The 16,533-nt window shown below is 39.0% G+C and overlaps 2 protein-coding genes across 2 annotated transcripts; one reads left to right on the forward strand and one right to left on the reverse strand.

Annotated features, from left to right (window-relative positions):
* Nucleotides 1-2,177: 2,177 nt before the first annotated feature.
* On the reverse strand, nt 2,178-3,666 carry LOC103976084 (uncharacterized). Its single transcript, XM_009391270.3, has one exon. It carries the CDS (start codon nt 3,378-3,380, stop codon nt 2,376-2,378), a length of 1,005 nt encoding a protein of 334 aa, XP_009389545.2. The 5' UTR covers nt 3,381-3,666; the 3' UTR covers nt 2,178-2,375.
* A 2,682-nt stretch (nt 3,667-6,348) lies between these two features.
* Nucleotides 6,349-15,460, forward strand: LOC103976083 (novel plant SNARE 13). The gene is made up of 10 exons (XM_009391268.3): nt 6,349-6,745; nt 9,359-9,451; nt 9,650-9,743; nt 9,828-9,865; nt 10,908-11,005; nt 12,590-12,669; nt 12,748-12,804; nt 14,230-14,322; nt 14,419-14,493; nt 15,047-15,460. Exons 1-10 carry the CDS (start codon nt 6,669-6,671, stop codon nt 15,152-15,154), a joined length of 813 nt encoding a protein of 270 aa, XP_009389543.2. The 5' UTR covers nt 6,349-6,668; the 3' UTR covers nt 15,155-15,460.
* Nucleotides 15,461-16,533: the final 1,073 nt, after the last annotated feature.

The raw sequence follows: 16,533 nt of genomic DNA on the forward strand, positions 1-16,533 counted from the left end.
AAATTCCGTCTCTAAGTTCTCATTGTCCAAGTCTTTAGTCAGCTTCCACTTATCAGTGTCGTCATTCTAATCACAAGAAGACACATCGAGGGTCATAATCTTTTAATTTATGTTTGTTGATTACTTGGTGGCATCTTGATCTTCTAAAATCTCTCGATGTCTTGCCTCGTGATTTATTTGTTATGTATTGTTTCAAAGAACAGACAGAAATCTCTCAATTATCCATGCAATCTCATCTTTGTTGGGATGTCATTTTCTTGTTAGGAAACATGATCTTGAAGGATGTCTCACCTATTTTGGGACCAGCTATGTACTTCCTTTTCCATTGTTAAGCTTTATTTAAGACAATATCTCTAGTTAAATAGAAAACAAAACCGACAGTATTGCAGTTTTGACATGTATCAAGATGTTTGGCTGACAGATCATCCAAGAAAACAAAATTCATGAGCTTTCTTCAACTTATGAGCATCGACTAAATAAAAACAGTGAAAGGCTTGTGGAGAATCCTTTGGCCTAATGTTGGACAACAACAGAGTAGATATGAAGTAGCAAGCTGAAACAGGTGGCATTAAAACATGCACCATATATATATATATATATATATATATATATATATATATATATATTTAAATATTTGCAGATGCTTCTAATCTTATTATACTAGCAAGATATTAATTTTCTAGAGCATTTAGAATCTTAACCACTGCTGAGCTACATGATTTGCTGGTGTGTAAACTTATTAAGATAAGCCCGCTTGCTTATCCTTTTTGCCTTGTTAGATAAGTGGTCCAATGGAACACGCATTAGTGGTTCAATTATTTTAGGTTGTGGGTCTTGCACCGAAACTCCTTTGTATGCAAGTTGATTATTTGGACTTTGTGAAACATGAAATCTATTCACATAATGACACGTTGTAAGCAGTTGAAATGAAATCCAGTAAAAATATTTTTTGTTTTTCTCAATTCGTACTCTTCTCACCTTCTTTAATGTTTTTATGATTCCAGTGATAATGATCACTTGCGTCAGAGTCGCAATTTATAGTGAATGGGTTTTATTAGATGGTCTTTGACAGAGAAATGGTCCAACTCGTTAAAGTAACTTTTTTATCTTAGTTCTCGTGTCACAGAGACGAAGGTCAAGCCTCGTCCATGTGACACTTGAAAGAGTCAAAATGTCCATAGAATGCTCGTCTTCTTCGACGGGAGAAACTTGTTCTAAAACCAGAAGTGCATCGGTACGTCTTGCCTATCTCAAAGTTAAGGACATCCAAGTCTTCCAAGTGGTTGACGAGTCCAATGATGCTAGTCAACGCATCGTTGCATATTGTTTTCTACTTATCAGAAGGGAGTCAAACACTACAACATCATTTTGTTAACATCTGTCTTCAATGCGCACCAACATGTCTTTTTCTTTGTTTTCATATATATATATATATATACATATATATAGACCTTTTTTTGTCAGGTGATGACTTTGTTATGTGATTTTATACCATCAAACAAGAAGAGCTTGTTCTGTTCAGATAACCCATGAAATGAATTCTCCCACGTAAAGAGAGTTGGAAGCCAGCGGCAAACCATTGTGTAAGGCTTCTTTCCACGTGAGAAACATTTCTACATCAGCATCAAAGACTTTGGTCTCCATTTATGTCATATATGAAGAGAATACATTCCGACTCAGCACCAGAGACAAAAACCCAACTTCAAAGCCAACGTTGCTCCCAAAAAACCACGACACTAGGAAAGGTCATCCATGGGTGGCCTCAGATGGAACAATCTAAGCCACTATTTATTACTGGAAGGAACAAAACAAGCCCACAGATCTCAGAAGAACCAATTGCCCCTTGGATTCAACAAGAGCTCATCAAAAAATCCCAACTATTAAACCCAATCCAAAAATGAAAGGACAACAATTTGATGACAAAAGAGGCCCCACAATGATCAAACATCTCCTGCATTATCATTCCCTGCCTTCCACTGGAGCTGAAATCTCTAGTTCCTTGTTTATTAATCCATTTCAGAGCCCTAAGCTTTTTATCTTTGACACTGCCATTAAGAAGAACCACTTCGCACGTAGGTCTTCAGTGTGTGGCAGCCATCTAAGTATCTAGTACTAAGAATCAATCTAACAGAGGTTTAGGAACATTTTCTAGCTCAAAGGTTGGGAGGAAAGCAATATATCAAGATCGAGTTTTCATTTCATAAAAGTTCATATCCATACCTGCGCTAGAATACATCAGAAAATTCCGTAATGGCACTGAAAACTCGAACATTCATTCAACTAACAGTGACTAATTTATATACAGTAAAATTGTAGGAAGAAGAAGAAGAAGAGAGTAGGCAAAAGATTCCCCTTTTTTCCCGGGGTGAAGTACCTCAAAAAGGGCCGTCTTTGGCTGAAAGCCTCTTCAAAAACTCATAGGTGGTGATCATGGTGGTGGCCGACAGCGACGTGGAAGCCCACCTCGGCCCTAGCCCTCGGTAGCACGCCCTCCAACCCCCCTCCCTTAGAAGGCTCCTCACTGTTCTACCGATCGTCATCCTCTCGCCGCCGTCGTCCAACACCTGCATCCTCGTTTTGATCGTGTCCAGCGGCATCGTCACTACCGCCGCCGCTCCCCCCGACACCGCCGCACTCGCGCCCTGCACCGTCACCACCGTCCCCTGCCCTGGCCTCAACTCCCCGCCGCCACCGCCGTCCATGTGGTAGCGAACGCCACCCCAGATTAGTCTCTGAGAGAGGAAGTAGGACGTCCACCACACAACGTTGGACGGGGCATAGGTGAGGATGGACATCCCGAACCCTCGGTACAGGCCGCGGAGACCGTCGGAACAGAGGATCTTCTTGAAGGCGTCGACCCCGCCGCGGTACCTGGCGGCCGCGGCCGCCGAACCCTGCACCATCAGGCGTTGGCTGACCACGTCGATGGGGGTCCAGACGACCTGTGCGGCGACGGCCGAGCTGAGCCCGGCGGCGGCGGATGCGGCAGCCGACGCGGTGGGCTCCGGGACGCCGAGCCGGAGCGTGGCGGAGCCGACGGCGCTCTTGGTAGCCTCCAGCGCGCCCATATAGAGAGCCCGAGCTGGGACGGTGCCGGCGAGCGAGGTGGCGAAGCCACGGTAGAATCCCCGGGGACCCTCGTGGCGGAAGATCGCCGCCGCCGCGCGGAGGCAGGGAGACGGTGGCTGCGCGACCTGGAGCCGCGTTTTGAGGACCACCGCCGGGTAAAGGGCCGCAGACACGCCGGAGAATAGAGCCGCGCCCATGACGAAGAACCGCCACTTGTCGAGCATCTCCCAATCCACCTCCGCCGGCAAGTGGATCTCCGCCGCTGCCGCTTCTTCTTCCTCCTCCGCCCTCCTCGCCGCCATAAAACTCATCTTATACTCTCAACCCCTCCAACTCTCCTCCACCGCCACTGCTAATCCTAATAATAAGAATAATCCTACCCCTAATTACTTTCTTGTGCCCACCGAACTCCTCAGGAAACCAAAATATTCACAGGAGGAGGAAGCGAATCATCTCCCGTGTGGAGTACCGGACAGCAGTGTGCCTGACGGGCGATGAAGGCATCTATATCGCGGAGAACTCGGTCCAGTCTCAAGGCTCACGAGCGAGATATAAGAGGCGAGTGTGGCGAAGCAAAGCCAGGCCCCATCAATACCAGCGATCGTTTACACGCTTATACACCCGTCGCCCCACACGGGCGCAAATGGTTTTCGGAAGGACACGTTCCGGTCGGCACGAACCACCGACATGGGGGCCATACCGGCTCGTCATCACATGATCCGTACCACTCTCCACCGGCGTGTTCCGGTGATACCCTTCGAGGGAAAAGCCTAACGTTTGCACGCAGGCGTACCCACCTTTTCTATTGGAACTGTCGCACGGGACCCGCCAACAAATGGCAGGAACCCAGAAACGGTGGGAAAGGTGCTTCTCGTTCCTCGACCACGTGATTCTGGCACCCAAAAAGAAACCCAAATCATGGATTGGCGGTTACCGCGTCAACGAGATAGTACGTGAGGGGGATAAACAAGGGTACGGTTTTGGATGCTTCGGAACATTTCGATCGCCCCCGTTTGCTTTAGGATTCGGTGGGCTTGCCTCGATTGACGGTGGGCAGAGTTGATCAGATTGGATAGGAACCGTTGGATCGGATGGACAAAGGACTAGCCCATAGACTGCAACGCGTCGGACACTGGCAGTATTAGCAGTAGGAATACGACAAAACCTACGCATGCTCGCATTGGCAACAGTAATGCAAATACAATACGTCATCCTTTAACGCATATATATATATATATATATATTAAATGCTATCGATGGTATGCTTTACAGTGAATATTGTTAGGTGATCTGTTAAAGGTGTAAATAGTAGCAGGGCACGTATTCCCACCCATTAAGAAATGCTGAAGTTGAGAATACGTGCCCGGCTACTCTGTTTTGTTAACACATACAATTCTAAATCAAGAATTACACCAAGTATTTTGATAGTGAATATCTACTCAATTCCCTGTTTAAATTAGAAAATATTAGTGTAGAATTTGGTAATCTAATGTGGATACTGATTTTGAGTCGATCGATGTTCATTCCATATCTCTGGATCTTGGGGTGTCATATGAAAGTATTGTACATGTCTGACTTTAATGAGGTCGAACCTTGTTTAATACTAAGAGGTTGAACCTGACAAACTCTGAATAGGTCGAACCATGTAGAACTACATCGAAGGCGTTCCTGATAAATGCCCCTCTAATACTTAAGTTAGTTGTGTTTGGAGGATTCAACTAATGACTTGAACAACATTGAGAAAAAGCGCCTAAGATCATACTAAGGAGCCCTTTTATAGTTTGCTATTTGGATCATTAATCTTGTGATCGACATTGATTACAAGAGATAGTTGCTGAGGGGTTGGTCATGTGTCGATCACATATTGATCATATGTCGACAATTATATGACACTAAGGTGACGACGGTATGACACTGATGTATTATCATTTGGTGATGATATGATAGTCACTTTGTATTGATATAACATCCACAAAGTATTGAGGTGATAATCATGTGTCACTAATTAATTGTGTAGTGTCAAATGTGTCATTCTCGGATAACCACATCTTCTATATCATTTTTCTATAATATGAAACTTTTGATAATTCTTGATTCAATTGAGATTTGTCACTGGCTTGATATAATAAGCCTTGTTAACCCTATTTTCTATCACTTGTTTAAATTTTTTATTATTTTATTTTTATTTGATTCTTTTCTAAGTCAACTTTAGAAGACATTAGCTTTGATTGAATTTTACACTTTTGTCACTTGTTAAACAAAACTACGTACTAAATCAGAGAGATCTTTTCTCTTATCTCACGATAGGTCTCTATTCAAGGGTCTAATTTTTTTTTTATTAATCATCGAGCTTACTTCGTGATATTCGAGATATCCTATTAATTATTATATTTAAGAAATATATATTTTGATGTCTTATATCTAAGATATTTAATTTCAATCTGATATTAAATTTTATATTATAATTTTATTTCTAATAAAATCTCACTGTTTACAAGTGAAGTGGGTTAAACATTCTTGGATGCACTTACGTAGGAGAAGAGAAGATATCAAATAAATATTGCCGTAGTTACTTTACAAATCCACTACCCTTGATTCAACATATATACCTACCAAAATTATACATCGTTAGCAACTTGATAATACCGAGTAAACAAGATTCAAAGTTTATACTCTTCTATATATAAACCATCCAACAATAAACCAATGTTTAAAACATTTCAAAATGGAAAACGAAATATATATCATGCATCGTCACGTACATCATCTTTTGCCGCACGTGCGCTCCCTTCCCCTTGTCCTATCCTTCGCCGCCTCCGGTTAGCCCGCTAATTACCCCGTACCTCCCACCGTAGATCCTCATGGCAGCAATCTCTTTTATTACCAGACTTTAATTGGCTACCCTAGTAGTTACCGCACTTTAATTGGGCGTCGCAAGGGTTTAATGTGGGACCCACGTGGGAGACCGTGAATGCCCGAGGCCGTGGCGTAAATCGGGCAAGGTATCCTCCGATTTTTGGAAAGTGCTGATTTTGCTACTCGATTAGCGTACTCGTACGCGTATCTGCTTTCTGGTTTTTTTTCGGTGGGATCCGCATGGACCTACATGTCCTCCAATAATAAAACCGGTAGTTTTGGGGGCAGAAGTAATTTTTAGAAGGCTTCTTTTCTCAAGGTGCCATGCCCACCGTTCGATCTCGATCAGACGATCTCGAGCCTACGGGTAACCTTCCTACGCTCCAAAAATAATGGCACATCGAAGTGCTTTAACATAATTATTAAATCAGGAAAATTCGAAGAGGAATTCTCTTCCCCAGATCGCGATCGATTTGATTTGGGTTCGAAATCTGCCCCCATTTTCTTCTTCTTCTTCTTTCGTCTTAAGGGTTTCTTTTCGGCAGAGCCTTTCTCTCGAGAGGGTTAGGATTAGGGATTTTCTTGAAATTCTCCATCCCAACCCTTTCGTACCTTTCCCCGACCCGATCTTTCTCTCTGGTGAAGTCGGATAATTTGATTATCTTTGGTTTGGTGATGGTCTAAAGACTCGGAAGGTTTGGGGGATCGTGCTGCTGGAGATTCGATCTGCTTTGTAGGGAGAAATGGCGAGCGACATGCCTATGAGCGCGGAGCTGGAGCAGATTGATGGCGAAATCCAGGACATCTTCCGCGCTCTCGAGTAAGTTCATCTCTCGCTTCTGCGACCTGGTTGTATGACTGCTTTATAACTCTTATAAAAATCCCATCTTTCCTTATCTGGTCTTTATTGTGTTCTACGAATTATTTTTGGTTGCTGCATGTTCTGACGCGAAAAGCTTATGTTGACAAGGAGGCTTTGGAAGAGATATAGTTGGGGATAATATGGTAAGAGCCAAATGGGCAATAGAAATTCAAAGATAATGTTCCGGTTAGGTGTGGCTTATAAAGCGAACATCTAGGGTCATAATGAAATAATAATAAAGGAAAGCAACACTGAGCCTGAAAAGATCACCCATTGCAATGTTGGAACAAAAGATTAATGTGCTAAAGTAGAATTACAATGGGGTACAAAGTGGCCAGAGTAGGAATTTCATGACATAGAAGAAACTTGGTGTTTGGATGCACCAATGTTGATTGATGGGGAGGAGATAAATGTTGAATTTTACTTTGCTATGTATGTAAACTTTCTATTTGTAAGAAACTAGTAAATCTTGTGGAGAATGTATATCTTTGTTTTTTCCTTGTGCTTCAATGAAATTGTTCCTCTATTTTTGATCTGGTTGTATCACCATAACATTTATTTATATGTGCTTGAGTAAATTGTCAGCTTTTAAGAAAAGTTTCTTTCTTTCATAATGCAGTTTTAGTCGATGTTAAATGCATGCCTCATGTATTGTGATGTACATTGAAAAATAGGATTTGGACCAAGGTTTGCGATTTCGAATCGTACTGCCCGTACCGGTCTGCCTGTGAATCGTTATGCGGACCGCCTGCTACCGGGCGGTCCGCTCGATATAGCCCCGTATCAGACGATATAGTGCTATTTCGGGTGGTAATGGCCGGTATCAACCTGGCTGCGGTGAGGCTTAGGGTGAAGCGTCGAAGAAGGAAGAAGGAGAGGGCATTCGAAAAAGAGGGAGAATCGGGAGAACCTCGGCGTGAATTTGTTTCCACGTCCTTTCTCGATCCCGATCCGGCGTCGCCCTCCCTCGACGATCCCGATCCAGGAGGCAACGACAAGGAGAGTCGTAAAGAGAAGGATCTGGAGGCGCGGGGATTAGGGGAGGCGATGGCTAGAGCAGCGTAAGAGGTAGTCTCCTTCATCGCCTCGTCTGCGACTCTACAACCTTCTTCTTCGCTGCGTTCTTCGTCGAAGGCCGAAGACGTCTACGGCCTTTGACGTCTTTGCCGCCTTCTTCGCCGAATGTCGCAGACGAGGCGACATCGTCGAGGCTGCATACGCCTTTTATAAAATATTTTTTATATTATATATATATATATACCGCTCAATATGTCATATTGTACCGAGCAAAGCTTGGTACACCAGTACGGTACGAAATTTCAATCCTATATGTATTTGGAATATGATATGGTAAGAGCAAAAGGTATAGTGAAGGTTCGAAGATAATCTTGATATATTTGGTGTCGTATATAAAACGGGCTTCTAAGATCTAACCAAGTAGAGGAGGAGAATTTCAAACCTGAAACCATCACTAGACCATAATGTCGGAATATATGATTGATGTGCCAATTTGAAGTAGAGTTGCAAATGTGTATGAAATGACTGGAGATACTTATTCAATGGCATCATAAGAATTTGGTGTTTTATGCTATAATGGTGATGGCGAGGAATAAACAATCATATTTATAGTATGTACGTTTTTCTAATTAAATGCAAGAAGCTGGTAAATATAGTGGAAAATTGTATGTTGATCGTTATCAACTTGATACGTTCTACTTGTGGTTATAATATAGTTTGTTGGCTATGATAGCGTTCTCTGGTGGAGAATGACTTGAAAATGTTAATGGTGGAGTACGAGAACTAGGAGAGCTTGGGAGTAAATTTTGTAACTTGCTTAATTTTTATAGAGCTTTCTAAGCCATGTTTGTCTGACACATAATTACGCATGCCATATATCCATGACTTTTTTTTTCATAACTTGGAATGTTTTAGGAGTAGAATTACCTATTCATTTGTCAACATATTACATTTATATTAGGTAGTTTCACCACACATAGTTGTCTGTGATTTCAACAAAGTTGGCAGAATTCAAATTATGTTAGGGAAATATTCAGATAATTATCTGGTTAGTTTGTTAACCCAAATCCTAGGATGCAAACACCAGAATCTACTTGTAAGCTTATATCATACAAATGATTTTTTTAGTTCTTACATATTGGAAAAGATTCATGACTGAGTTGAGAAACTGGTGGAGAATTATCGGTTGATTTGGAGGACAATTTTTTTTACTTACTTGATAGTTGTTGATGTCACTGTGAGAATGCATTAGCAATAGTTTTCATTCTCATCCTTACAGTTTTGTACTTATAACCTTGTGAAGTTTTATATGTTCTCTTTGACAAAAAAATTGTTACATTTGCTTTTTTTCTTCTGCAACTCGATTCACAAGTATCATGCGATCTTCAGTCCATTTTTGTGTTATACGATTCATTTTACTATGGCCTTTGCATCAAACACAGAATCATTGAGTGTGTGATACTCATTCCTCTCAAGTACACGGAAAAATCTTGGAATCACATGTTCTATACATCGTTGAAAACTGACTTTTATCGTTCCCATGTATCTCTGCAGAAATGGATTTCAGAAGCTGGATAAGATTAAAGATTCAAACAGACAGTCTAAGCAGTTGGAGGAGCTCACTGGGAAGATGAGAGAATGTAAGCGGTAGGTCAAGTGACATTTCTTTCAGTCTCATTGTTTCAAGTTTCAACCATTGTATATCTTTTATAATTTGGATACTATAGTAGCTTAACTTATCCGAGCAATTTGTTATACTGACAATTTATACTTCACATGCAACTAGTTCCAAAAATGTGGAATCCCATATGTAATTTAGATTGTTTCAAAAATTGCCTTTTACAGGTTAATTAAAGAGTTTGATCGAGAAATTAAGGATCAGGAGAGTCGGCATGCTCCTGATGTTAATAAACAACTCAATGAGAAGAAGCAGACGATGGTTGGTAACTTTTCATTTGCTCTTTCACATTGTGCCATTCTTTCATTATCTTTTTCTTAGTGAGTCGTCTTTGTCTTATTACAGATCAAGGAGCTGAACTCATATGTAGCCTTGAGAAAAACGTAGGTCTTGGTTAGTTATTCCATTCATCATCTAATTACAGTTGTTACTACATATTAGTAGCCTATTCCACAAATTGATGCATCTTTGAATTATGAATTTATCTCATTTGTTTATATTATTCTCTGGCTGCAAATGCATTCTAACCAAGTTTTTAGCTAGGGCCTGTAATCATGACTTTCTGTTTTCTAAATAAGATGACATCCATTCATGCCTTCCTCTGAGGAACAAACTTTAAAACAAGGAGATTTTTTTTTGTGTTTCACCAACTACTTTATATTTGAATTCTAAATAGACAATTTGTGCATGTTTTTTTTCCTAGGAACAGTTATTCTCATAATTTTTGATGTACTCATGTGATCATACATACCGTACCTTGGATCAGACTTGAGGCTGCAGGTTCATGAAGTTGGAGTGGTAGATATTGCTCTATATAGTGCTTCACTAGATTAGTTTGTGCCTTTGTGGATTAGTTGTTGGAACTGTTCAGTGTAGCTTGTTCAAGGAGCAATTTAGGATATGTATTAAATGTAATTCAGTTGTTCGGATGATTATATGTCATATTACAGGAACAAAGCAAGTAGGTCATGTTATAGTCCAGATGCAAGATATAGCCACATCAGGGCTTCATAAGAACAGTCACCTTAACTTACTGTTGTCAGATGAGACAAACATATGAATGCAGCTAGAAGAAGCGTTCATGTCATTTCCAGTTGTAAGTTTGGCCTACAGGAAAACTGATATCTTATGCTACATGTATATGAAGTTTTTTTTGTGACTTTTAATGGTGTTTGAAGAAATATTTTAGTTCTCTATGTGTGAACGTAGCATGAAGAAGGTTTTCCTTGATACCATTCTTGATTAATTTCAATTCCCTAATTATGTGTTCTTTCGCAACATATTATTTTTTCATTTTTTTAGTTATTTGGAAATTTTATTTTATTTATACTTGCTGTTCTATCTGTTTTCTCATAATTGGATCCAACTTGGGATCAGATTTTTTTTTTTCAGTCAGACTTTCTCATTTTAATTTGTGTCCATCAGATATCAAAGTAGCCTTGGCAATAAACGAGTTGAACTCTTTGATATGGGTGCTGGAGGTAGTGACCCTGTAGCTGAGGACAATGTTAAGATGGCATCAGGTAATATTTTTGTGGTATTTTTTCACCATTTACTATATCTTGTATTTTAGTTTATCTCTATCGTAAAGACTCATTCATTGGTTTTAGCTACCAAGACATACAAAATGGCCATGATACAATTTAAACTTTTAGTAACCAAATGATTGGAGCACCAGAAAGAAGGGAAACAGGATAAACACCATCAAAGAAATATATGCTAGAGAGCTGTTTGGTGTAGTTAATATCCAGCAGAAGATTACACTGGAAGCAGAAGACTGCAGGAGCTGTGTAGATGCAGTGAGAAAGGCCTTTCAGAAGCATCATTTTTTAAAAGGCTTGGCCTTATACATTAATCATCATGACCTCTGAGTTGGTTCCAGTATATTGCAAGGGCTCATTTATATGCTTGCTTCTACAATTATGGCAACATAGTGATGACTGTTTCTCATTGTAATCTGATCTTCAGAAAAGGTCACATCGTCACTTGGAATTAACAATTTGCAATGATCTGTTAACCGGAGAGAATGTAGATTAGATACAAGAATAAAGTGACTTTTTTTTCTTTTGTTGTAAGCATATAGCTCAGTCATCTAGTTTTGTTTTGGTCTTATGGAAAAGGGTGCACTTTTATGTTATTAGGGGAAGAAAATAACTGCTCAAGTGTTTTGCAGAGTAGTGACAGTAAGTCATTGAGCAGAACTGACAAAAAAAAAAAGATGCATAAATGCATTATGGAACAGAAACTTTAAAATTTTAATGTATGATCCACATGCTTTAGGTTCGTGAAAATGGAAATTTTAGCATTTTGGAACTGAGTCATACTACAGAAATGGTTGGTTAACATAAGTCTCAGTAATATTGGTCGGTCTACATTGTTGGATGTTAACTAAAACACCAAGCAACTATGGTGGTTGTGGAGAAAGTCCAAAAATGATGCAGGTAAAAGCAGCCATAGGATTATAAAATAAACTTTTCCAATCAGATAAAAATGTGCCAGAAGTCCCACTGACATTAGTTAAGGATTTATTATTTTAGGCTAAAAATAACTTTCATTATAATTTTAGTGTGATAACACTTTTTAAATTTTAATTCTTTAAATCCCTAATATCTGTTGGTACTTCCTTCTTGTTCTATAAAACTTCTGCTATTATCAGTTATAATTACTGTGAATGATACTACATTTATTTTTGTTTATTGACTGCATTGAAACAGCAAAATACACTGTTGTCAGATCCATGTAATGTGAAATCAGATTTGTGCGAGAGGTTTTGATAAGGAACACCTTTTTTCTATTGTACACATCCCATTGAATCTAAGACATGATTAGTCGAATGCTTGTGCATGTTGTTTCAATCAATGAGACTATATTGTAAATTCAGGTCTGATATGCCTGGTTGAAGTATCTAATGCTGGTACATAAGTGTGGCATGGCTCTGCCCAAAATCTACAATTTGCACTAAAGAGTAGTAAAGTAATTTTCTGTTGGCACTTCTCTGATTTATGGTTTAAAGCAACAGGCTCTTTAATCATCTCTCATTCATTCTTTGAAATTTTACCATACAATTGTCTTTCCTATTAGGTTCTTAGTACTCTGTGATTGTGCAGATATGTCTAATCAAGAGCTTGTAGATGCTGGAAGGAAGCAGATGGATGAGACTGACCAAGCTATTCAACGCTCAAAAATGGTGTGGCATTGACGTGCAAAATTTCTTTGTTATACTTAATGCTTCTTTCACTTCTCAGATTGAACATTGTTATGATAGGTCGTTGAGCAAACTATTGAAGTAGGAACTCAAACTGCTGCAAATCTTAAGCAACAAGTAAGTTGTATATCTGTCTTCCTATTTAAGTGAAAGTTGGTTTCATTTACACAATGCACTAAGGGAAGTCCCTAGAATTAGTTTTTGTTTTTGTTATACTTTGGCCTTTACTTTGGCAAACTTTCTACAAAGCTTTTTCAAATATTTAAAATCCGATTTAAGTTGAAATGTATGGAAAGTGGCTAGTCTAATCATTGCAGGTAAATATATTTTATTTAGGTGTTAAGAGTCTTCATTGACTTCATATCGAACAAGGTAGTGGAGCGGTTACTTTGTTTGGAGTTCCATGTAGCAGTCAAGTTTGTTATCTGATCTTCAGATGATGATTTTAACTTTCTTCAAAATCATTACTTTTCAATATAGTCTCAACCAATGTCAATGGTTAAGTTCACCAATCTGGCTTTCCAACAGATTTAACCAATTATTTCTGGTCAAGGTTGGTTAGTTCTGGTTGATTTTGAGTGATTTTGGCCAGTTTCAGGCACCTTCAGTTGGTGCTAATGATTTCATCTAATTTCTATTGAAACTTGCTGAAAACCAAATAGTTTGATTGCATTCCATTCAGGAAATATTATCTTGCAGTTTTTCATTCTGTAAGTCTCTTGTCTCTCTTCCCACGCTATGGTATGGAAAACTGCAAGATGTCACTAAGCAATTTGAAATCCCACAAGAATAGGATTTGGAAACCCATACCCGAACCAAACATTTGCATCAGGCAATTGCTCAGTTTGATTCTCATTATATTGATAAAACAATGAATCGAAGCCATTAGAAATTATGGAAATTCCAATAGTCAAAAAGCCACAGGCCCAACCAGGATTAAATCTTTGCATTAGGTAAAACCTATGACTGCTGAAATTGTGTTATGTATGATAAATTTGTTAAAGAAAATGGATTGCTGATGTCAGATTGTCTAACTCTTTTCTGGTAGTCTTTGAGATAATCTTATCCATGAACTCTTTTACTCTTCTCAAGCTTACTTTCTAACTTCTGCTTAGAATCTAACTTGTATAGTCCTTTCTGTTCGATTCATTTATTGAGATCTTAAATGCACTCAAGGTCTTCTAGGATGATGATATACTTTTCTTATTTAATAGATTGTCATGCCAGGCTTCCGTGCTTTGGATTTAAGCTGCAGAACTAGTACATTGTGTGCAGCAGGACTTTAAACTTCTCTCTCCATGGTTTTTCAATTAAATATATTTGTCACCTTGCAAATGGAAATCATTTTCATTTATCATGGCTATATTGGTAGAGTTTCATCAGGATCTTAGAAATGTGCTTTTACAGCTTTGGCCAAAGTAAGTTGCCTTGTTATGTCTTGGATTCTTTAACATTCTAGGTGCATTTGGTCAAAAGCTGGAAAACAGATTAGTAAATGATGTCTCAAGTTTTACAGCATGTAGTTATTGTCTAATTATGCAGACTGATCAAATGGGTCGGATTGTCAATGAGCTGGATACTATTCAATTTTCTATCAAGAAGGCTACTCAGCTGGTGAAAGAGATTGGTCGGCAGGTTATTCCATAGTCATAACACCACCATTTCTTTGTTCAAAATTTCCAGTATATCTTCTAATAAAAATATTCTGAAAGCCAAAACTTTTTTTTTCAGGTTGCCACTGACAAGTGCATCATGTTTTTCCTATTTCTGATTGTTTGTGGTGTAATTGCAATCATCATCGTGAAGGTACTCCCTCTTTTCTTTGTTTGGTCTAGTGGTTGTCATGATTTTTCTGGTTCAATTTTTGTCAATCTGGAGCTTCATTTATCTAGTTCAAAGATTATTATGATCTTAGATAATAAATTTTACTACATGAACTTACCATTCAGTACCAAGAGAGAGTTTCAACTGAAAACCAAACAAGTCTGTGTAGTATATAACATGTAAGATTGTGCACACTGCCAATTTGCCAGTGCAATGTTTCAGCGGATTTACTCAGAAAGGATCTTCATCCATGATTTCAAACATCGGTTGATAATCTCTAAATTTTAAATGCTTTGGTCAAGGAGCTAAGCTGATCTTTAATGGCTGTCGTGCAAGACACCTAATTCTTTCATAAGGTGAAGTAATTTCAACGCCGTGGCTTATTGTAAAATTTTAGAACTCGCAAACTCAGACAAGAATCACAAACCCTTGCTTAGAGGTCCATTATTTATCATGGCTAGTTCTGGTGCTCCACTTTATGCACTAGAAGGAATTTCTAACTACCGTTCTTGTGTTTATGTATGTGAAACTGTAGGTTGTGAACCCAAATAATAAGAACATCAGAGATATACCTGGCCTGGCACCACCTGCTCCCACTGCAAGGAGATTGCTGTCAGCAGAAGCCTTTGGGAGTTTAGGATAACTTTGACATTTGAGGAAGAACCCGAGCCCGCTTGTCTACTGTCTCTTTCCGACTGAGTTGAAAGAAGTTGTCAGAAGATGCAAATCTCCAAGAATCGAATCTGATGATCCATCATGTATCTGTAAGATTTTTGTATATGATTTCATTCCCTGTTTGTTTGTTTGGTGTACTCCTGAAGACCCTAGATGTTAGAATCCATGTGTTTGGATTCACAGCATGTTACACACTCTCGTCACAGTGTATGATGTGCGCTCTTTTGTTGTATCATTTTCCCCCAATATCGGAATTCCATCGTTCATTCTCTCAGACCGCAGCATGTTTTGAGTTTTTCAACTATTGTTTTTGGCATTGTGTTAGGAGTAATTAATGTCATTTCTTTCATTCTAGTGTTTATCTTGTAATCTGGCTCGACGTCTTAAATCTAGTTGATTCCGAGCATGGCTTGGGAAGAGGAAAGAAAATAAAAAAAAAGGTATCTTTATGTTGTGCATGGAAATATTTTGATGGATTGTCCAGAGCATCATGTTCCAAGACAAAATGGAGGACCCAATTACAATATGTCATCATGAGTCCCAACTTATAAACTGCAACACACACACAGGTATTATATCTCTTCGACAAAACACAGATTACAATTGCCAATATTACTGCAAATTTTGTCCAGTAGAAAAGAAAAAACCCGATGCATTTCAGGACCTCTTTAAAACTTGGGACCATCTTAGGCGTAATTATGTAATTAGCTTAACGAGGGAAGGATGTTGCTTCCAAAATTTTGCTTGCTCTGTCTTGATGTTCTTAAGGTCAACATCGACAGCCATGAACAGTTTCTGAAGAGGTTCACCATTTACGTGTATTCTGCAGCCTTGATTAAGACATCCATGATTTTGGTGTATAAACAATAGTTGATCAACTACAAAAAGATACTTTTGCAGAATTTCTTATATAACTATGAGGATTGACCAAAACTGTTAATTAGAAAAGAAGCCTTCTTCTAACATTTTAGGATCCCACTACGACTAATGGCTGCTCAAGTGATGGAACCAAAAATTGCAATCTTAAGCTGCCAAAAAGGATGAATAATGTGCAAGAATTTGATAAGTTTGGGAAGGATTTGCATTGCATTAACCTAGAAAGCACAAAAGCAGACTAAAGAGTGCAGTGCAGTGCAGTGCAGTCAATGATAATACAATAAAATGACACTAATATCTAAAATGTTAACTGGGGAAATTAATGTACAGTTACACTAAATAGTCAGTGCTAGAGACTGACTGATGAACACAAGTATTCAAGGGCAGGCTTAAATAACTATGATTACAGAGGAGAGACAGACAATACTAGAGAATTAGCATTTAGATGCCAGAGAAGTAAATACACAGACA

The sequence above is a fragment of the Musa acuminata genome, chromosome BXJ3-2 (assembly GCF_036884655.1).
Source record: "Musa acuminata AAA Group cultivar baxijiao chromosome BXJ3-2, Cavendish_Baxijiao_AAA, whole genome shotgun sequence".
Classification (NCBI taxonomy): Eukaryota; Viridiplantae; Streptophyta; class Magnoliopsida; order Zingiberales; family Musaceae; genus Musa; species Musa acuminata.